Source organism: Cavia porcellus, unplaced genomic scaffold (genome assembly GCF_034190915.1).
Source record: "Cavia porcellus strain 051 isolate PalLab524CR breed Dunkin Hartley unplaced genomic scaffold, mCavPor4.1 scaffold_14, whole genome shotgun sequence".
Taxonomy (NCBI): domain Eukaryota; kingdom Metazoa; phylum Chordata; class Mammalia; order Rodentia; family Caviidae; genus Cavia; species Cavia porcellus.
This window is the reverse complement of record NW_026947497.1, coordinates 24,777,269-24,799,951: the sequence shown is the minus strand read 5'-3', so window position 1 is coordinate 24,799,951 and position 22,683 is coordinate 24,777,269. Positions and strand designations below refer to the sequence as shown.

Below are 22,683 nucleotides of genomic sequence, written 5' to 3'. Positions count from 1 at the left end.
AATAAATGCAATTTCAGTGAGTATAAATTACCACCAAATTAAAAAGTTATCTTGTCATAGGGAAGATATGTTTTAATGAACTAAAAAAGAAACTAAAAGAATGAAGTTCTGAGATGGAATTTTAGGTATTATTTGGGGAGGTAGTTTTAAAGTAGAAAATTGTGTCTTACATAAGACTAAGATGTAGGAATTTAAAAACCATATTCATTTTAAATATATTTTAGTTATGTGCTAACATTGGTATTAACATTTAGCAGAACTATTTCCTTATGAAATCTGTATTCTGATTTTGTTCACTATGTCATCTCTCAACAATATTTTATGTTAATATAGTTTTAGCTCAGCCCAAGATACTAAATAGTATTTTTGTCTACACAACTTATATCCTACACAACTTATATCCTTTGGTTTAGCAATTTAGAATAAACTGCCTTCTAGCTATGACTTTCAGAATATTAAAGACTTCTTTTGCTTTGGTGGCACACAACATATTCCTATGTATTGAATAACTTAGCAAAACACTGTCTCAAAATATAATTAAAGGGAGTGGTAAGGTAGTTCAGTATTTTCTGGGTTAAACCTATAGCACCAATGACTTCTTTCCTATAAGCATTGCTTTGCACAAATTAAAATTTTTATACTATTTTCTTAATCTTTATATGGGAAAATATTTGGTTAAGTTTCTTTGATGTTATAGTTTAGAAGGAAAGTATTTTATATTTTATTTCTGTAACCACTGAAAAAAATCATATGGAGAATTCTCAAGTTGTTTTCTTTAAGTGATATTCAACATATTAAAAATTATGTTTTCTTTGAAATAAACTTTGAACCTGTATACCTTGAGCAAGTGTGCCCACTTCACTACCCTGACTTTCAGCCTAACAAAATCTCTCTCCAGTTTATCCAACTAGCTTAACAATCTTTTACACATTTGTAGGGAGTGGCGCGACCGCCCCATTGCTGCCTCCCCACCTCTCTCCTATGGGTATATGATGCACCTGCCTACATTAACTATAATCCCCTCCTGCTTACGTCACATACCTGGACGTGATGATGACCCATCAGAAATCACCCCATAGCCTCTTCCTGTCCCACCAGCCCGCCTTTGGCCCATAAAGGATGCGACCACTTCCTGAATAAAAGAGGCTTGATCGGATTCTCTCGACTTGCTTCAATCTCTCTTTGTCTCCCCCGTTCTGTTCATCCCTATTGCCCCTCCAGGCACACCCCATGGATTGATCCACGGGCCGGATCACACATTCAAACTTTGAAACACTGGGTACTATTTTTTATATCTCTGGAAAAAAAAGACAGAATCTTGTAACAAAACCTTAGAGATGCTTGTATTTCTCCACAGAGAAGCATCTTTTGTTCTTTCTCTCATGACAAAAGTTTTTCGTTTTGCTTACTAATAAAGTTAAAGGTGATACGAAAATAGAGCTCCTTTATAAGTTATAAACTTCCTTTTATTGATATGGAATACAAAAACTAATTTCCAAGGGAATATTTTTTGTTCCACGATATATTCACACTTGGTAAGACTTTATTGTAAAGACAATTAGCAGATAAGACATTTTATGTTTTTTATTTTCCAATGAGTTTTACAGTATCACTAAAGTCATTATCAAATTTTAATGATCAGATCTATAATCTGTGCGACACTGTAAGTACCATACATAATAATACCTGAGTTGTCTTGGAAAAAAGCTTATTTATTCCTATAGATATAATGATGACATCTCTTGATATACTTTTAAGAAATATTTCTTATGCTGTATGATTTTTAAAAGATGAGAAAACAGGTATATTAAATGAATAGCAATTTTTAAAAACATGCTTTCATTTCTTGGATTTCAGCAGTATATAATTTTCATGACAAATGTAAGAAAATAATTTTAAACAAATAACATATACTACTTATAAGTAAAATGTCTCATTCCAGTGAGTTTAAGTGGGAAGGAAACATACAATTATCTGATTTTAAACATTTAAACCCTTGAAGAAAGTTTACGCTTTATTGCAGAAGTAGCACTTTAAGACACTGACAGTAATAAACATCCTATCAAAATGTATACAAATGGCAGCATGTAATTTATATGTTTAACAGGTTAGATGCATGCGTTTTTCAATTTAATCTCCTGATGAACCCCCTCCAATATCAATATTAAGCAATTCTTTAATTTTATCATATAACACCAACACCAAAGCACCCCCTGTGCCACGAAGGATGTTGGAGAATGCACCACGAAAAAATGCATTGGCTCCCTCATTTTGGTATATCTTCACAAAGCAGTCTAAGGTTCCTTTATACTGCCGTTCAGCCTCACCACTCTAGATAAAAGAAAAAGGTTTATATTATTTTCTTTTTTTTTTTTTCTTTTTTTTTTTTATCAGTACCAGGGATCGAACTCATGACTGCCTGCTTTCAAGGCAGGCGCTTATGCCGCTGAGCTAAATCCCCAGACCTATATTATTTTCATATCATTTAAGATAGTTTTCTACTGTCATAAAGATAAATAAAATTAACACAATGTTGAATTAATTCACTTATATTGCATACTGTACTTTGCACTCTGAGAATATTCATAATTTTCACTTTTCAGGCTTGTTTGAGAACTTACCTTACTAGAAAAATGTGTATTTGAATATTAGGGAAAAAATTTTTAGAAAACACTGAAAACCAAACAATCATAACACGCTTCACTTAAATTTATAAGATATAGTCTGAGTGTGTTAACCTACAGGAAAATTAATGATCTTAATATCAGAAAAAAATAATGAATGCAGACATTTTTAGGAGGAACAATTTGAAAAAGTACAGATAAAGATAATAAGCAGATAACCAGCAGTTAAAAACGGGAAATAGGTGATTCCAGCAAAGATGATGGATAGATAACAGTTGGCTACAGAGGCTCCCTGAGAGTCAACTTAGAATTCAACATAATTCAGCACGGGGAGTCCTGAACAGAAGGAGATGAATTCTCTCATCCCAAGAAGAAACTAAGGTGAGAAGAACCAATCAAACATACAGTCCAGTGCTATTATTGGAACAGTTAAAGGTTCAGTGTTCCTGTCATAGTGGGTGACTTGCCAAGCCACCTGAGGTCCTGCCACTTCAACTCACTGGAGGTATAGTCACACTGTTGGGGGTCGGCCAGCCAAATGGAGACTGAGCTGGCAGGGAGCCTGCATGGACCTGTGGTGAGTGACAGGAGTGGAGCCACTCCACAGAAAGGGGGGCTCTGGTGGATGACATTCTGGGACTGGGCAGGACTGCCAAATACAAGGGGCAACAGTGACTTCAGTCAGTTGTTCCCTTCTCAAATGGGATTGGTGGAGTGAGCTTGGCCTGGGTCATGCAACCTGGCTGAGATCCAATATGTTATCTGAAATCAACTCCCTACAGTGACAGTGCACACTAACACAGTGAAGGTCTCAGCAAGTTGACTGACCCGGAGAGGAGGCAGCATACAGTAATACAGTGAAGGTCTCAGCAGCTTGATTGCTCTGGAGGGGAGGGGCCAACATATGCTGCCTGTGTTTGCAACTCACTAGCACACTGCAGTGGGAAGGGTCACCTAGCCAGCATGTTTCATAAGAATTGTAACCAACAAACAAAGGCCTCCTGGAAGAAACTGAGTGAGAACCACAGACATGCAATATCAGACACAGCACCAGTGGACATAAAGAGGTATCTTCGGGACCTCATAGACGAGTTCAAAAGGGAAAAATATTTAGCTAAGTAAAGCAAGATATAAGAAAATTAATAAAAGAGACGCTGAGCACCCCTCAAGAAGACACAGACGGAAGAAAGGAGGAACTCAAACAAAGGAGAGAATCACTTGATGAGGAATATAAAGAAAATATAAAATAAATGAAGCAGATTCAAAGAGATTACCAGGAAATTAAAAACTATGGAAAGATGGCAAATCTGCCTGAAAAAAACTAAGGATAGATTATCCAAACTGGAGGACAGGTTTGCAATGTGGGATTATGAAAGGAAAAACTTTTTAAAATTACAAGGAAACAAGCAGTAACAATACAAAGGCTAGAAGACGACAAGAGGATCTGTAACTAGAGATAAAGAATGTGAAAGAAGCAGCAGGGGTACAAACAAAGGAACTACAAAGGCTATTCACAGAAATAATTAAGGAAAACTTCCCAAACATAGGAAAAGGAAATGATATTCAGATGTATGAGGCATACAGAACTCCAGCCACCTACAACCAAAACAGAGCTACACCCAGGCATATAATAATAAAGATCCCAGAAATTCAATGTAAGAACAGAATATTAAAAGCTGTTAGAGACAAGAAACAGATAACCTATAAGGGAAGGCCCATCAGAATAATGACACAAACCATCAATTCAAGAAGAGCCTGGAGTGAAATATTCCAAGCCTTGAAAGAAAATAACCTCCAGCCCAGATTGATATACCTTGCTAAACTGTCTCTAGAAATTAATGGAGAAACAAGACAAAAAGGAACTTGAGAAAGAGGAACTTGGGAAATTTGCAACCACCAATTCAATTCTACAGAGAATACTGCAGGGCATTCTATAGAGAGAGAAAAGTAACAGGATTCCAGGAACAGAGGCAGAGGCCTCAATGAATGGAGCAGAAAACAGAATGAAGAAGATAAGCAGACAACTGATGGCAAAAAAAGAACGTAACAGAAATGAGGCAGAGAACGTTGGTTATAATCTTTAATATAGATGGCCTTTATACACTAAGTTAAAAAAAAACACACATGTGGAGTAGATCAGGAGGTAGGGTCCTGATAGGGCACAGTGTACCCTTGGGGAAGTAAAAGGGGAGGGAGAGTCTTAAAAAAGATGGCAGAAGATATTGTTAATAGTGTATCAGGATTTAAAATGCACATCACTCTGCTTAGATAGATTTTATTCTGTCCCAGTTTGTCTATTTAGATCTGAGGGCACAGACAGCTATCCCAAAAACATCAGGTTATAGAACAGTAATCATCTATAATTTCCTATTAACTGAATCTGGAGCCCTGTATGACTTATACTGTTTTATCATGACCGATCTTAGTTAAATCTGGTTTGTTGGATTGCTGTTTGGTATCAACAGACTTTTTTCAAAACTGATACGATTGATAGTATCACGTCTGAGAATATAGGCAACTACACTGAAGATGACAAGACTCTTCGATACACATTCTGGTTTGATAACTGCCTGTTTTTGAAGTTTTATACTATACACAAAGTTCTGTTTTTATTAATACTGTTATGTACTGACATTCAATTATACTATCTCTGATGATTTAGCCAACTCTATTGAAGATAACAAGAGATAACACAGGAACTATGGTAGAACTCCTTGTACAATGGTCTTATATGTCTTTTTTGTTTCATGTGTTTATAGGAATATGTTTTGTTTTGTCTTGCTTTGTTTTGTTTCTCCCTCTAATATAGAAAGGATAGAAATACATGTTAACACTCATGCATGTATAGAATCTATAAACAGTTTATGAGAACTCACCTTATGACACATGATGAATGAACAAATACTTTGAAGAAAAAGAGACCTGAAAGTATCCAGTGCTGTTCCTGGAGTGTCATAATGTGAAACCCAGCAATAGTATTATTCTTTGTTCAGAGTGATACTAGCCTGCTTGAGTTTGTTCAATCGCAACATAATTGAAGATATGTATAAGTGCATGTATGTTTAAGTGTATAGGATTGATAACCATATTTCTAAGTTTTTGTTGGATAGTTGAACAGAACTGGTCACAGTCTCACTGTTTGAATCCCCACTTTATGTGCTCCACTTTAGAATCTTGAATAACTATTTGTAAGAGGACAATGAGTAATCATCAACTAGTGATTTCTTACTGTTTATTTTTTTCTTTGAAAGTATGTATTATTTCTACCTGTTTTCTGTTTTGTTTAGTCTTTCTTAAAATAAAAAAACCGAGAAATAGAAAAAAATACAACAGAGTATATAAAATGTCAATAGACAAATAGGAAATAAGCAAAAGAAAGCACAAAAAGTATGCAATTCTTGAAATCCTTTGTGAATAAATTTCTGGAGACAATACTGGATGGACAGCAGGCCATAAGGTTATTAAAAATGGGAAAGGGAACATAAATGAAAATGACCCAGAGACTAAAGGAAAAGCAAGATATGAAAAGCTCTGTGACAACTGTCTTTCAAGAAATGGATAAAGTCCTAGAAAAGTATAATTTATCAACAGAGTGGAAAAGAAAATGAAACAATATTATATAACTGTTAAAAAGAGTATTCAGTTGTTCAAAACAGACTCATAAAGAAAACCACACATCCAGATAGTGTCATGTGAGTTCTACTCAACATTCAATGAACATTTCCTTATATTCTTAACAAAAATTTTTCTAGGGAAAAGTGGGAAGACTCCCAACATATTTTATGTTTGAATAGTTCATACAAAAGTCAAACTATGATAATACAAGGAGTTAAAATATCAGTAGTGTTAATAAAGTATGGATACCAAAGTCGTGCACAAAACTTGCTAATCAAATCCTGAAAGGAATACAAAATATAAATACAGCATGACAAAGCTAGATTTACCCCAGGCATTAAAGATAAATTCAGCTTTGGAAAACAGATTAGTGTAATACAATACAGTAATATTAGAAGAGAAAAATGACATGATTATCTCAATAGATATGGAAAAATGACTGCCATTCATGATTAAAAATTGTTTTAACTTAGTAATAGAAAGTTACTGCCACTAACACAACAATTTAACTACAAAAATTCCACATACAGCATTAAATTATTAATACTAAAGGCACTCTTAGGTTGTCAGTTATTACTTCTTAGTGTAAAACTGAATCACAGACCTTGATGACTGTAGGCAGGCAGAAAATGTAAGAATGATAAGGAAGAGAAAAATACAATATTAACTTATTATGTAGGTAAATAATCCTCAGAAGTATGCGCATATAAATTAACATTTGTAAGGGGGTTAACAAAGTTGTAAGGCATAAAATTAAAATACAAAAATAACAGTACAGTCATATGATGAATTGTATACCCCTAAAATCATATTTTGAAGAATTAAGCCCCAATACTTCAGAATGTGACATTTTGGGGACAGGGTCTTTATGGATAATTAATGTTAAATGAGATCACCATAGTGATCCTAATCTAATAAGATTGTCCTTATAAAAGAAGGAAGAAAGGAAGAACCATGAGAAGACAAAGGAAAAAGATGGCAAACTATAAGACAAGAGGCTTTGAGAAGAAACCAAACCTGTCAACACCTTGCTCTTAGATTAATTCAGAACTATGAGAAAATTCTGTTAAGTCATCTAGTTTGTGGTACTTGTTATACCAGCCTACCAAACTGATATTCTCTCTCACACACATTGCACACACACAGTTTTTTCTGTACCATTTTAAGAGTTAAGCTGTAGAGACCACGCTTTTTTATCCTTGGGAAAGTATGAACTATGTTAAACACTATTTTCATGCCATTTTTTTTGGCGATTGATCCTAGGGCCTTTGAAACTAAACTGAATCCCTAACACCCTTTCCTTTTTTTTTTTTTTTTTTAGACAAGGTTTTCCTATGTAGTCCAGATTGACCTTGAACTCACTATGTAGCCCAGGGTGGACCCTTGCTTAGCATCCCAGAGTGCCTGCATTACTGGCATGTACTGCTTTCATGTATATTTTCTAAACAAACAAAAACGGTCTTTTTCCAGTAGTAGGGATTGAACCCAAAGCCTTTGAACTGAGATACATCCTTACCTCACATTCCATTTTGTATCTCCCAATGTAGGATTTTGATGTTTATGGTGACAGATATGCCAATTATTCTGATCTGACTAGTACACATGGTATATGTGTATTTTGAAATATTACACTAAAATCTGTAAATTTGTATAATTATCAATTAAAATGATTTTTTAAAAGTCTTGTCAATGTAGTAAATGAATTCTAGTATATCTAGATAGATATCTAAATATCTAATTCTAGTATTATCTAGTATAGAAAATGAAACACAGATGTTTGAAGAGTAACTCTTAGCATTGTCTATGAGTGAAGTAAAAAAGGTCAATTTTCTGGGTGGTCTATTGAGTTGTTCTGAGACCATTTTATGAGTGACAAAAAATAAGGACCAAATTTCCTAGAATTGTTTTGAGAATTTAACAAGTCCAAGTATAAAACATTTGAGACAGTATATGGCCCATACAGAATATATTATTATTATAGATTTACGGGCTCATTATTTTCACTTGGCCTCAAGAAATTTATGATCTGGCCAAGGTGACTGACTACTTTTTAAACTCTCTCCCACCCTGCCCTGTGCTAAATGTTCTGTCTTGAAAAATCATATTCTTGGAGTTTTGGTCTCCATGAAGTCCTATATAATCACTTCAAACATCTGGGTATTCCTCCTCTATGTATTTCTAAACTCTACACACATTTTTGTTTGAATAATTAATTATGTATCTTCAATATTAGATTATGAGTTTGGGTACAGGTTCTATTGACTGAAAAACTACTGAAGGAGTTCTTGTAACAAGTAACAATAATGGATGTAGGATACATCAAAATTTGGGTTTACAGGTTTATGTTTAGGACACAGATCATTATAATCAAGTTTTCATCCTTGAAGTTCAAAGTTATTTAATCAAAATATTCTATAATAAATGATTATATCAATGATTTATAATTGGGCATAATTCTACCTAATCTAGTGTTCTAATTCAAATAGATACACAATCTCTGTTATCTCCCTCTACTCCTTAAGTATATTCCTATAGGAGAAGACATTTCTGTTCTGATGGCAGGTGAAGAAGAGCCTTTGCTGGATGGTGACTATTTTATCTGAAAGAGGATATATGTGGTAGTATTTACTTTACTAAGTAAAACAAATGACTTACGCCTTGCTGCTAAAATTTCTCTGTAAGTTACACCTAGATATCAAAGACATTAAAAAGATCAACTAAGCTTACAAATTAAATATAAAATACCTGCATCATCATACGTCGTCTAACCGTGTCAAAGGGGTAAGACAGTATTCCAGAGCATGTAGTCACAACTTGAGCAATGAAAAATGATACAAGAAATGGAGTTTCCTTTGGTTTTGGTAATAAGCCCTAGAAAAGAAAACATACCAGTAACCATCTAAATTTCCAAGGTATTTTAAATTTTTAAGTGATGGAATAATTTTTATAAATATATGAAGGAAGTTGTAATTGTATTTAAAATGCAATGAAAACCACCTGAATTTAATAGTGTTAAGTTTGGTAAGAAAGGCCAGGGATATACATGACTACATTTCAAAAGTATAGTTAGGGGAAAAAAAAGAGTATCTGCTATTTACCTGGAAAGGGGTAAGTTCTTAATGAAACTGATAACTAGAAATGATGGTAGTCAATAACCAAAAAAGTTCTGTGACTCTCCCTTGTGGAGATGAAAAAAATGAAAGAACGTCTGCTATTATCATAAACAGATAATCAGATGAGTAGTTGTAAAGCTCTGAACTAGGGATGAAATATTTCTACATTTTATAACTACTGTAGGACACAACAAAGAAAAGCAGAGGGAAAACAGATACACATTTTTTATGATTACATAAATGTACATGAGATGTAATTTCATTGTCTTAAAATGTATTAAAAATTGAAGTAATAAGTCCACATCACAATAAAAATAGAAAAAAATCTTCAAGTTTAAATTGTATTTAACCAATAATAATGATATTAGTTTCAGTGCTTCCTTTTGGAAGCATTTTGTTGTAGTGATTAAGAATATGGATGTTTTACTTGTTATTAATAAGTAAAAAGTAAATTATTTAATTTTCTCAGACTATTTACTCAAAAGTGAGTGCTTTAAACTATGCCAGAGAAACCAAAAATATAAACCAAAATGTATAGTAGGTAGTGGGAAATGGGAAGAAAATGTTCCAATCAGAAGGGGAACAAGGGAGAAGGGAGGAGGAAAGTGAAGAAGAGAAAAAGTAGAAGGAAAAAATGGAAATAAAGCTTTTATAAACCAGACAAAGAGGAGTTTAATAGAGTGTAGTTAAAGGGGAAAAAAAGAATCAAAATGAATCAGGTACAGGTACAAATTCTGAATGTTATTAAGCTTATCTAAAATGTACCAGTAAAACTAATTTTAAAAAATAATCTATGCAAGAACAATGTGAGGATGTAAAGTACTTAACGAAGTTCCTAGAAATGAAAAGGCAAACTGCAAACCAAGTTGGAAAATACAACACAGAATTTAACAGTATCTAGTAGATAACCAAGGTGTGATAAAAAGCTTTCCCACAATAATAGTTAATAAATGCATTTATAATAAAGTTAATGTAAAAACAGAAAAACGTTTTTCTGTGTGAAAATTTGATTATGATAGTCTACTATTTTGATACATGCTTTATATGTAAAGTCAGATCCATAATAGTTATAATTTAATTCAGTCATGATTAAATAGAATTTCATGTCCTTATTTATTTTGATTTGCCTAATTAAAAATAAGATATCTACAGAGCACATTACTAATTAAAATTTTTAAAATTAACATTTATTTAATATAACCAAGTTAAAGCCCCAAATTACCTTAACTGTGTCATAAGCTCCAAAATAAGAGGCTCGGTACACAATGATGCCCTGAACTGAAACACCAAATCCTTGGTATAAACCAACAATTCCATCTGATTTTGCTATTTTCACAATACAGTCACCTAAACCCTTGAATTGTCGCTGTTCAGGGCCTAAAATAAAGCCATTAAAAACTATTAGGAACATTATATACCAAACACTGTAATCAAAAGTAAAGAAACTTAGAGATTTAAATAATCTGAAATCTGGGCTGGGGATTTAGTGCAGTGGCAGAAGTGCTTGCCTGGCAAGTGCAAGGTCCTGAGTTTGATCCCTAGTACTGAGAAAAAAAAAAAAATTGAAACTTAGAAAAAAGGCACAAATCAAAATCCTATTCATGTAAGACGTTCACGACTTCAAAAAGTATTTTAAAATAAAGTAACTGAAAAATTAATCTCTTATAAAAGCAATCCAATTGAAGCAATCTTACTTGAATTAATTCATTAAAATTATCATAAGTAGCTGTGCTTGGTGGCATACACCAGTAATCCTAGTACTCAGGAGGCTAAGGCAGAAGTATTGCTGCAAGTTGGATGGGCTACACAATGAGTACAAGGCCAGTCTGAACTGTATACGGAGATTATCTCAAAAAACCAAAATAAAAAACAAAGATACAATAAAATAAAATTACCAGAAGTTACTAGAAAATACTTAGGTGAGACAAAGGAAATCTTCAGCATGAAAGTTGTACCTCCAACCTAGAGACAAGGCACATGGTAAAATAATCCAGGAAAAAAGTGAAATTGAGTTACAAGCAGCTCCTGGGTTCATTTTTCTGTTAAAATGGGCCTTTCCCTTTTTTAAGGTAAAAGAAAAACTATATGTGTTACGACTACCACGTGGTTGAGAATAAAATTCGTAGCTGTATTTGATAACACTATTGATATAGCATAATAATATAATAAATTAATACATGGTCAAAAACACAAGCAAAAGTTAATACACCTAAAATTCCATACCTTTTCCAATATCGACACCTAATCGGGTTCGGGCAAAATCTAGTGGATACACTACACACAAGGATGTTGCCCCAGCAGCTCCACCAGAAGCCAGGTTTGCCAAAAACCATCTCCAAAACTGAAACATTAATTTTTTTAAAAAATTATTTTTTTATTATTAAACTACAGATTTTGATTTTTCAAAACATTTAGTATTTCTTATAAATGTCAAAAAACAAATAAACAAGCTGCATTTATACAATTAAACACGTATGATGATACATTACTTGTAGCCTGTTCCCCTCCATTCTTTTCCCTTCTCCCTTTTCCTTACTTTAGTCTGTTTCTCACTAGGCAGTGTGAGAGATACAGTTCAGATGCTGATGTACTTTTGTGCAATGATATGCTGTGCTCCGAGGCTACAAGAGATAATCAGCACTTTAGACTGATTATGCCACTGTTTGTTGATAATTCCATTATTTTTTCCCAAGAAAAGTTACACATGTATAAATATATACTTTTGGTGTACTAAAAGTATTCTAAAGTAATTGATGGACCCCAAGTTAAGATCTATAAAAAGGTCATAAAGTCTCACTGTGATACTGACACTGACTTTAGAAAGAATAAAAAACAGCTAAGGTTTTTTTTTAAAAAGTGAGCAACAGTAAGAAAGAGCAAACACAAAAAAGTAGGTACAGTTACACGCATCAGGTGAATTAGGAGAGAAAGACAAAGCACAATTTGTATCCTAGAGCTATCATTGGTTCAAATTCAAGTGTCAGTTATTTTTACAAATACTTTTTTTTCCTGAAGTAATCTGATTCAATACATTTCTTGAGACCCAAGTTAAATATGACATGCAACAAAAAGATTTATGAAGTACATCATAAGTACCATTTAACACCAGGCTTTAGTTTTGCCCTTGTTTAGAGAAGAAATTGGCAGTACAGTATTTTATAATGCCCCACTTTTACTTTGTAATTTTAGGTGAATTAAATTTGAATAGTTCACAAGTATGCACTTAATTATGGTCAGATGATAATATGAAAATAGGCAGACACCAAGTATAATGTAGTTGGAGTGCCATTTAAATTAAATCTTATTGGTCACTAGTTCACCTGAGCTCTTGAAGTATGCTATGACTCCTATTTAGATGTTGCCCCAAAGCCTTATGCAGTCAGAGGGGTCTTTTTCAGAGGTGATTGAATCTAGAGTGTGTGATGCTGGAATTGGTTCAAGGTGCAATGCTAGGATCAAGGGCATTAGGACTTGAGTACCTGGATAAGGTATAAGGGTATAAGGAATAGAAAGAGCCGTGGTTGTCCCTTGTTGCTTCGTTACATTCTGCCTGCCATAAACTGTTTCTCTTTTGTGATGTTTCTCTGTCAATTATGGATTGAAACCTCTACAAACTGTGAGCTCAATAAATAAACCTTTCCTCCTTTAACTTTGGCTGCTGGGTAGGCAGGCCTGTTCTCAGAACAATGAGAAGCACCAAAGCCAATTTATAGGGCTGTTTAAAGATCTATGATGGGATTAAGGTGAATTAACAGGGATAGTGTATATCAATGTTGTGATGTATCATAAACATTTAATTTTGCATGCCTTGGCCTTTGGGTTAAGCTGTAAAATTTGATCACTAGAAGAAGGTGAAAACTGAGTAGCAAAAAATAGCACCTGTTATGGTTTAAATCCAAAATGTCCCCTCAAAGCCTCAGAGATGGGGCTTTTGGATGGTGATTACATCACAGGGATGCTATTATCATCAAGTGGATTGATTCACTGATAATTCACAGCTGAATGTGGTGTCAGGTGGTAAAGCCTTGTTGGAAGTCACTTACTGCTCTTAGTTGGACAGTATATTCTTGTCTCTGGCTCCTCCCTTTGTTTTCTGCTTACTGGCTGCCATGGGCAGCTTTTCCTACCATGACCTTTTTGCCATAATGTTTCTTCCTTGGAGTTAACCAACCATGGACTGAATCTTCTGAATCCCATGAGCCAAAAGAAACCTCTCTTAATTTTCAGGTGTTGGCTATTTTATCCCAGTGATGGAAAACCCAACAAACACAGTCATAGTCACAGTTATACAACTGATTCTGAATAAAAACTGTGGATACCAAGTTCTGGAAGAGCTCCCTTTTTTTGGGAACACAACCTTGTATGTTGTCATGTACTGCAGGTAATGGTAAGTAGTACCATTATACTTAGCATGTGACTTGACTAGAAGAAGATAATTGGTAACTTGCACCTACTTCTCCTAAACTATTTTCCTTTGCTGAATTAAACCATGAGCATAACAGTTTTTCTGAGATCTGTTATGTTAGGGTGGTCTTGGGGACCTCTGACTCAGAGGGGAATAAACATTCCAAGTCAAAGGATATTCCAGATATGACAGCTATTAGCTAAAAAGACAGGAATGTTTTGCCAATTGTTTATCTTAAAGCAAAACACTATGTAAATGCTTCACATGTGTTCTCATCTAACAATAAAACTATGAGATAGCTATTATGTCTAATCTTCAGATGGTCACCAGGGATCAGTAAAATAAAGTGACCTTCAAAAACTCACATAGCTAAATAAATAATGGCAAGATCCAAGTCCAAACCTTCTGATTCTTAGTCTCCAATGGATTTTCTTAGTTACCTCTATACCTTCAACAATAGATCATAAAAATATTCAATAAACATTTGTAATAAAATATTGTAAAGAGGTAATAAAAGAGTATGAAGGAAAATTAAAGGACATAGCAACAAAGAAATGTTACACAAACAGTTGCTTTTTAAGTATCTGCTAAGATAGACTGGTTGTTTGTTTGTAGTGGACGTGAGAGACAAAGAGCAAAAAGAAAGGATGAGAGGGGAGAGATTTTGTAGGACAGTGGGAGACCTCAGAAGAATAATGTAGGTAGTATATATAGCATACTGGACACAACAAAACATACAGAAATTGGACCAAATGACATATACTACAGTTTATTTGGCAGCAAATTTTGGAAGATTTTATAGCCAACGGACTAATTACTTTGAAAAACAGAAAGCAGCCTTGTAATAAAATATTCTCTTAATCTTATGTTGCCATTTTGTTTCCCAATACTTTAATCTCAGCTAAGCACATCTTTAGTAATAAAGAAACAATTTACTTATTTAGGGAGTAAATTATCTCAGTGGTAGAAAGTAAATATTTTTTACTACTTTTTGTGCTTAACAAAAGCAATGAATATAACAATGAAAATTACATTTAATGCTTATGTAGTAGAAGACTGCCTTGAAACAAAAAAAACTTAGTTACTAGAGTTGTATTAAAAGGGATTTAGGAAAACTTGTAAAAGTTAATGTGATTGTTGTTAATATATTTCTATAATGTCAATATAGTATACTGTAATTTTTCAACCATTAATATGCTTTTTAATTATCTTTACTATCACTTTGAACAATTCCTCCCAAGACACCATGAGTGTTCCAGTTTAGATCTAGGTCCCTAAAAGTCTCATGGGCTCAGAGGTGGGGCTTTTGGAAGATGCCTGGATTACAGGCACTATATTCATTGTTGGGTTGATCCACTGAAGTTTGTTGTTAAATGTACAGTTAGGATGTGTACCTTGGTTTTAAGAGTGTGTTACTGAGGGCAATATTTTGAATGATATATCTAACTTTCTGATTACTCACCCTGCTGTCTCTGTTTCCTGGCTGTAACAAAATAAGCAGTTTCCCTCTGCTATTCCCTTCTACTGTGTCATTTCTGCTTTGCAGCCAGCTAATCATGGACTAAATCCTCCCAAACCATAAGTCACATGAACCTCTCAACCTTTAAGCTGTGTTGAGTACTCTGTCCCAGTCATAGGAAAGCTGACACAACAGGTAAGACAAATGTGACCATTTTAAAATTTTAGAGATGCTGAAATATAATTACCTGTTTTTCTTTATTAACTCCAGACATGAAGAGTTGTTTGTATTTGTCCTTAAAAGCAAAGTTTAGAGCTTGTGTTGGAAAATAACGGATAACATTTGCCAGATTGCCACGCCAATAACTGAAGAAACCTACAAAAAGAAACATATATATATAAATGCACATTGCATTATTAAAGGATTTCTAGTTTTAATACACTTATCTATTTGAACTAAGACAGATTTTCTTATGAGAAAGTTTTATAAAACGTGTTTCCATGGAAGAAAAGTGTTAACTGTATGCAGTATACTACAGTTTATTAAAAAAGCCTTGAATACTTCAAAATCCACAGCATTAACAGTCGAGTATTTTTTCTATAAGTTGAAAAACAGAGTTAATTAAAAGTTGACAGAAGCTAGTGACGTTTAACCTAATTCCCAAACCTTTTTGAACAACTTGATTCTCATCCTGATTCCCAAACCTTGATGATAAGGCTGTCAGAAATGAGCATGGTGGAAAGAACAAATCTATCCATTTACTAATTTGTACTTATACATATGAGATTAAGAAAGGGATTTAAAAAATCTAAAGTGTCCTTGTTTTTATATTATGGAACCACTTTTTTTTAAAAAAAAGGTGGAGAGGTTTAATTTGGCTCATGATGTTCTGGAACCATTACGAATGGGTGCTGGAAATTTAGCCAGAAAAGGGATCCACTTCAATTCAAGGCAGTTTCTAGATACCTGAAACGTACTGGAAACAACTAAGGTCAATAATCTTGCCAACTCAATTTTTTACAAATTGACAATGATTCAGTCATTGTGTGACTGTTAAAATTTAGAACTATTCTTGTAATCTAGAATGAAACATTGTTTCACAACTGTTAAAATAGCTATAATAAAAAATACAAAAGATAAAATACATTGGTGAGGATGTGCACAAAAGGGCATTCTTATATAATGTCAGAGATGTAAATTAGTATATCCTCTTTGGAAATCAGTTTGAATGTCTCTCCAAAAGCTAAAAACTCAACTACCTTATGGTCCAGCAATGTCACTACTGGATATATATTCAAAGGTACTGAAATCAATATACTGATGAGATATCTGCATTCCTATGTTACCTGCATAATTATTCACAATATCCAAAATCTACATGTTGATCAACAGAACAGATAAGAAAACCTGGTATGCATGCACAAGAAACACTATTCAGCATTTCATTTATTTTTCTATTCAGCCTTTTAAAAGAAAATTCTGTCAGCACCAATACACGCACTCTTACAATATGCTAAGTGAGACAGGCAAAGAAAGACAAATACTGCGTGATCTCATCTATACATAGACTCTAAAAAGGCTGACCTAACATAGTAGTACATTAGTTCATGAATGTTTCTGAAGGCAAATAACTTGCTTTGCAAACAGAAGTGACAAGACATTTTGTTTGCAAACTCTACGCCAGGTGACAAACATGACTGTGACCATCTTTTTCTTACAAACACAAATGTGGTCATCTTTTTCAAAACCATGGAACAAGGTCATGAGCCAAGATGCCACTGTACTGTAGAAATAAAGAGTAGAATGGTCGTTACCAGAAGCTGAGGGTGGACAGAGAAGCTGAACAGTAACACGTTGCTTAAAGGCAGCTCTTTCAGTTATGCCGGATGAGTAAGTTCTGGATATCTACTGTAATCAAGGTGATTATAGTTATCCTTAGTCTATGTATTATTGAAGTTTACAATACAGTAGGTCATTGATGTTCTAATCACACACACGTAATTTTATGAAACAATGGATGTTAATAATCCTGACTTTTAATCAATAAACAATGTACACATATATCACAGTACATAGTAAATATATACAATTTTTGTCAAATTTCTCCAGTAAAGTTGAGAAAATTACTTTTGAGGTTACATTTAAAAAGATGGTAATTTGCTAGAAATTCTAGAAAGCAGAGCATTTGTTATGTGATCTAATTTCTAAGGAAAAAAACTCTTCAAAATTTAAGATCACTAAAAGAAATCTACTTTGAACTTAATTTTGGAGAAACAAGTTAAGACAGTGGAAATAATATTTCCAACTTACTACTCAATAATGGGAACACTAGGAATATTTGGATATTACATAGTCTAGACTGGAAGGCTCCAACCTGTTTTGATGGTATCAGTGTTAAAAAAATGTGAGCAATTTTGTGTGTCTGTATCTGGTAATCTAAGCAATTCTTTTGTAGGTAACAATATGCACACTATTACAACCACTATTAAATTTCTACCATCTTGTTTTTAAAGCCTATATTGTTATTGATTTGGGTTTTTTATTGTTCTTAGCTGTTTGCAGTAGATATCACATAAAAAGTTTTAAAAGAATTATCGTTCAATTGCATGTTAGGCATGTTTTACAAGTGTACATGAAGGTATAGTTGCAAAGAAAATGTTTCTTAAAAATTTATACTACTTGGGAGTCATGCTCAATTTTTTTCATGGTTTTAAAATTTATTTTAAAGAGGAAAAAAAAGCACAGAAAAGAAAAAGACAAGACACGTACAAATTAGTTCTTAGCACTACATTCAGTAGGTACAACAGTACTGTAGTAGTACCAGGAACTAATTTCTTGGACTTATACTATTTGTATTTTAAGGGAAAAGGGCCAGGAAGACAGAGAACAAGTATTTTTGGAAGGTGTAAGAACAATAAAGTAAAATAGAATATGGACATAGAAAACAATAAAGTATTTAGACAAGGTTTTCAGGGAAACCTTAAGATGTTGGTTGATACTAAAGCATAATTGAGGACTTCTTTTGAGGTAGTTTCAGATATCGTATTAGTCATGTTTCATATTATAATATACTATTATCTCAAAGCAATGCTATGGTGAGGTTCATTCTTGACAACAGTATATATGAATCTGTATTTCTAGGGGTCTTCTCATCTCAGGTCTGATTAGATTAGCATCATTTTCCATATAACATGATGAAGTAATTCTTAGAGCAAAGGGAATTTGCTGGTATTTTTCTTAGGTTTTAGCTGTTATTTTCTCTAGGTTCATTTTATATTAGTATTATCCTCAATTTGCTTTTTGGGGGGTAGACTCTTAAAAAGTCTTGTTATGTTTTGAGGGTTTAATTAGAACCCAATAATAGAATGTATAAAACCACTTAATTGTGTAAACATCTTAGTGCGCAAAGAATGAGATAAAGAAAAAAGAGAACATATACTCATGTCTTCAGAGAAGTCATTTCACATTTCCTAAATAAAGTCAATAAAAATAGACTATTTAAAATAAGAGAAACTTCAGAAAACTTGAGATGAATATGCCTTGATTTTTAAATGTGACAGAATAGAAAATATAATCTCTGACTATAGATTGACTAAAATTCAAGAATGATCTAGCATGATTATTCTCAACCCAATAGGCTCAAGTTCCATAAACACTAAATATTTCATTTCTTGTGCTATCTAGAAACAAAATATAAAATCATTAATCTTGTCAATTAAAAAAATCAGGATAATGCCTTAACTGTCTATATAAAAAGTCAAAGAAATTCATAAGATATTTTAACAAGTAAACTGGGAAGCTATCACCATCTTTTAAACATGACAGTCATACACTGTATTTGCCTCTGCTTATAATCAATCTGTTGTAAGTAAGACACACTGAACTCAAGATACCGACAGAAGTATCACAGGTTCAAGCCTGGGCAACTTAGCAACTTAATGGCATCATGTCTCGAAAAGAATGGGCTGGATATGTAGTGCCATCTAAAGATGTTGGGTTCATTCCCCTGTATAACACACATACACGCGCACACATATGCAAAAAAGATACACAGACACTGATATTTTAAAAACGGGACTTAGTAAATATATTTGGGCATAAAGACAAATGACTGTAAATAAAATGACAGATAAGTTAAATGTCAAAAAGAGTAATTGTTGACAGTTTTCACAGTGGAACAATTCTTAGTAAAATTCCGAACTAAAAAGTATAATCCTCCCTCTACTTCCATCCAGTTGCATTACCAGATTCAGTGTATAAAGCTATGTTCCAGGTAGTTTACATTTCTAATTTAGAATTAAAAAGTAGGGTGACATAAATATAAAGAGGCTTTACTGATACTGAGGCTTGGATCTAGGGCCTCAGGCATACTAGGCAGGTGCTCTATCAGAGATTAACATCCCCAGACCCTCAACTGTTACCATATTTAACTTCTCTCTGTAGATATTTACTTGCTACTTCATGGGGAAAAAAATAAAAGCATTCCTTTCTGGTATCTCAAAGTAAATGACTTTCTCTTCTACCTCGATAGTGCCTGAATTCTTTCCCACAGCTAAATTTTACAAATTGTTCTGTACTCTTTTGCTGCTTATTGTCTGTCTATTCTTGCTCCAGTGCTTGCCCTCTCTTCTTTTGTGGTCAAAATTTTTAAAGCATAGTCTGTATTTGTCACTGCTATTTCAACTTTAATGCTTTATCTAGTACCATATATTGAATTTTGAAATGTTTCGCAATGTATTTGTCATGCAGTAAAAGATTTAAAAAAAAAAACAACAGGCTTTCTTGCTACAGTAATGTCCAGTGGGCCATATAAAAGTCATTCAGGTTGCAAGGTAAGTATTGTGTAGGACTGGACTGTACCTTGCAACAGATGTATGGCATTTCTGACCCTTGCATTTCTTGTCATTGCAACTCAGGATTATAATCCTCTTTATACTAAAGAAACTATGTATGTCCCCAAAATTGCCTCTAGATGGCAATATTATCCTGGGGGCTTTTGTAGCAGTGATTTATACATAAAAATAGAAAATATCTTAAAGTTCTGCGTATGATCATCTCATCTTAGACGCTTCAAAAAGCTGGGACCACGTAACATTAACGCAAATTAGAAGAGTTAAATAGACTATGGTTTGGTTTAAATAGTTTTAAAAACATTTAAATTTCAAAATAAATATAGCACTGGTCACCACCATCTGACTGAATATTTCACTTTATCTGCCTAAATAATTAAAGCTGCTGAGCTAAGAATAAAAAGGTCTTAGTTCTCTAAAGGGGCTTAGTATAAAGACCAAGGCAGATGGATTCCTACTTTTGCTGTGAAATCCCTGAAACATTTGATATCTGAATTTAGCTCCCAGATAGAGATCCTAAATGCAATTTGGATGATGCCTTAAGATTGTACCCATCCCTTGACATAAATTCTACCAACAGGTCAGAAAAGTCGTAACTGCATACCTAGGGAGAAAAACCTTTTTTTCTTAAAGGCCAGGGGTCTCAGTATGTTGCTCTGCCTGACCTGATACTTCTTGGTTTGTGTTCCTATTACCTTATCCTCCCCACTACCACAGACCACGCCTGGCTAGAAAAAAATTTTTTATGTAAAAGATCCTAACCTAGACCTAGGAGTAGAATAAGGGATTGCTCTGGACCTGAAGATATTTCATTTCTTGTTCTAAATGCACAATTAATAAGTCTATTTCCTTTTTTAAAGTTCATACTGAAATTTTCTAATGGAACCCAGAAATATAGAGAATGCTACAAGATTTCTGATAAACTTATTCCCTTTGCTAATTTAGGAACCACTTTTCACCAACTGTTCAAAGTGCTTCCATTACTCATCTTTAAGTCATTTCAATATTAATGGGAAAAATCAATATCCAGCAGCGTGCCAAATGACATCTCCTTCAATTTTGGGAGACTACTTTCTGACCCAGGCAAGTACCAAAATGTATATAGTGCGCCAAGAGAAATTTGGGGAAACAGATGGCGGTATCAACCTTAAGAAGACTGGTCTTCACTTAACGCCTTTTTGCCACTGGGAAAGCAGAGCCTAAAGCTGGTCAAGAAAGGGAATCCTGGAAGGTTAAGAACCATGGCTAACAGCTGTGGCTCCTGCCATCGTCCTCCTGTGGCCACCTCTTTCCAGGGAAGCTGAGGAAAAGCGGGGATAGGCCAGCCATACATACCCTGCTCACGGGGAATCCGCACCAGGCAGTCCACCATGCCTTTGTACCGCGCTTCCGGGCTGATCTGCTTAGACGAGGCCTGCACTTGCAGCAGCAACTTGACACGCTCGATGGGCGCCACTGCGGTCTTGGATACGGCCGCTGCGACCCCACCAGCCAGCAGATCTTTCCCGAAAGACGCGGCGTCAAACAGCCGCTTTTCTGCCTTCTCCGGCTTCTTCTTACCTGGCTCACGCTGCATCGTGAGGTGATAAACTTAAATTACCACACCAGCAGTTTTAAACCAAGGCCAAGACCAAGACGAAGTGAAGCAGGAAACCGCTTGAGCAGTTTCCTGGCCACAAAGCAGCGCTAAGGACACTGGGAGGCTAGCACGCTCTGAAGGGGTAAACTGCGCAGGCGCATCCAACGGCTTTGGCCCCGCTGCCTCCTGACACGTGACTGGTGCCACGTGGCTCCTGACTGATGGATTCTGGTTGGAGACACGTGTGCGTGTTGCTTCGCGTGTTGCGCAGGTCTGCAAGTCAGACACAGCAGGAACAGAGTGGCAGTGGCTTAAAGGATGGGTTGTGTGGAGACACATTTACCAGCGGAAACGGAGACAGACCAGTAAGTCAAGTGACTGGGAATAAACAAATTTAACTTTGATTCTCCTGTACTTTCTCTTGGAAATTACATAATCTTGAGTTTTGTTTTGCTTTTCTCCTTTCCTTGCCCCACTCCCCTCCCTTGTTCCCATCCCCCTTTTACAATACCTCTTAGGCATTTTGGTCCTTATTTACACTTTCAGTTTCTCACACTAAAGAAACAATGCAGTGTTTACACGTGTGCCCAATGAATTGCACTTAAGAGAACGGTCTCAAGGTGCAACCATTTACCTAGAAATGTCTCTTATGAATTTATTCACTTATGGAAGAAAGTTCCCCATTGTGTGTAAAGAAACACATCTTTATCCATTCACCAGTTGATCAGCAGAAACCGAGACAGATTTTCAAGATTTAGCTACTAGAAACTGTATCGCTATAAACATAAGATGGTCGTATATCACTGTTAAATGATAATTTTATTTTTTTCCTGGGAGGTACCAAGGAAGGGAATAGCTGGGTCAAACGGAACCTCTAGTGCTACCTTTTGAGGAATCTCCACACTGACTTTTACAGTTGTTGCACCAGCCTACACTCCCACCGTTGGAGAAGGGTTTCTTTTTCACCACAAAACCTGTGCAAATCTCATTTAATATAGCAGGGGTAATTGTCAAGCCATTTTCCCACTGGGCTGCTAC

The 22,683-nt window shown here is 34.6% G+C and overlaps 1 protein-coding gene across 1 annotated transcript; it reads right to left on the bottom strand.

Annotated features, from left to right (window-relative positions):
• Window positions 1–1,467: 1,467 nt before the first annotated feature.
• On the bottom strand, window positions 1,468–22,072 carry Slc25a31 (solute carrier family 25 member 31). The gene is made up of 6 exons (XM_003477127.3): window positions 21,402–22,072; window positions 15,464–15,591; window positions 11,576–11,693; window positions 10,575–10,729; window positions 8,985–9,110; window positions 1,468–2,331 (listed from the first exon to the last, which is right to left on the bottom strand). Exons 1-6 carry the CDS (start codon window positions 21,640–21,642, stop codon window positions 2,131–2,133), a joined length of 969 nt encoding a protein of 322 aa, XP_003477175.1. The 5' UTR covers window positions 21,643–22,072; the 3' UTR covers window positions 1,468–2,130.
• Window positions 22,073–22,683: the final 611 nt, after the last annotated feature.

What these genes read in the sequence shown, in the direction of transcription:
- Slc25a31 (XM_003477127.3), bottom strand. Translation starts at nt 21,642, where the DNA reads ATGCAGCGTGAGCCAGGTAAGAAGAAGCCGGAGAAGGCAGAAAAGCGG. An exon ending in AGGTGTCGATATTGGAAAAG is followed by an intron (nt 10,730 to 11,575) that starts GTATGGAATTTT and finishes GCTTTATTTTAG; the next exon opens with GCCCTGAACAGCGACAATTC. An exon ending in GACGACGTATGATGATGCAG is followed by an intron (nt 2,332 to 8,984) that starts GTATTTTATATT and finishes TCTTTTATCTAG; the next exon opens with AGTGGTGAGGCTGAACGGCA.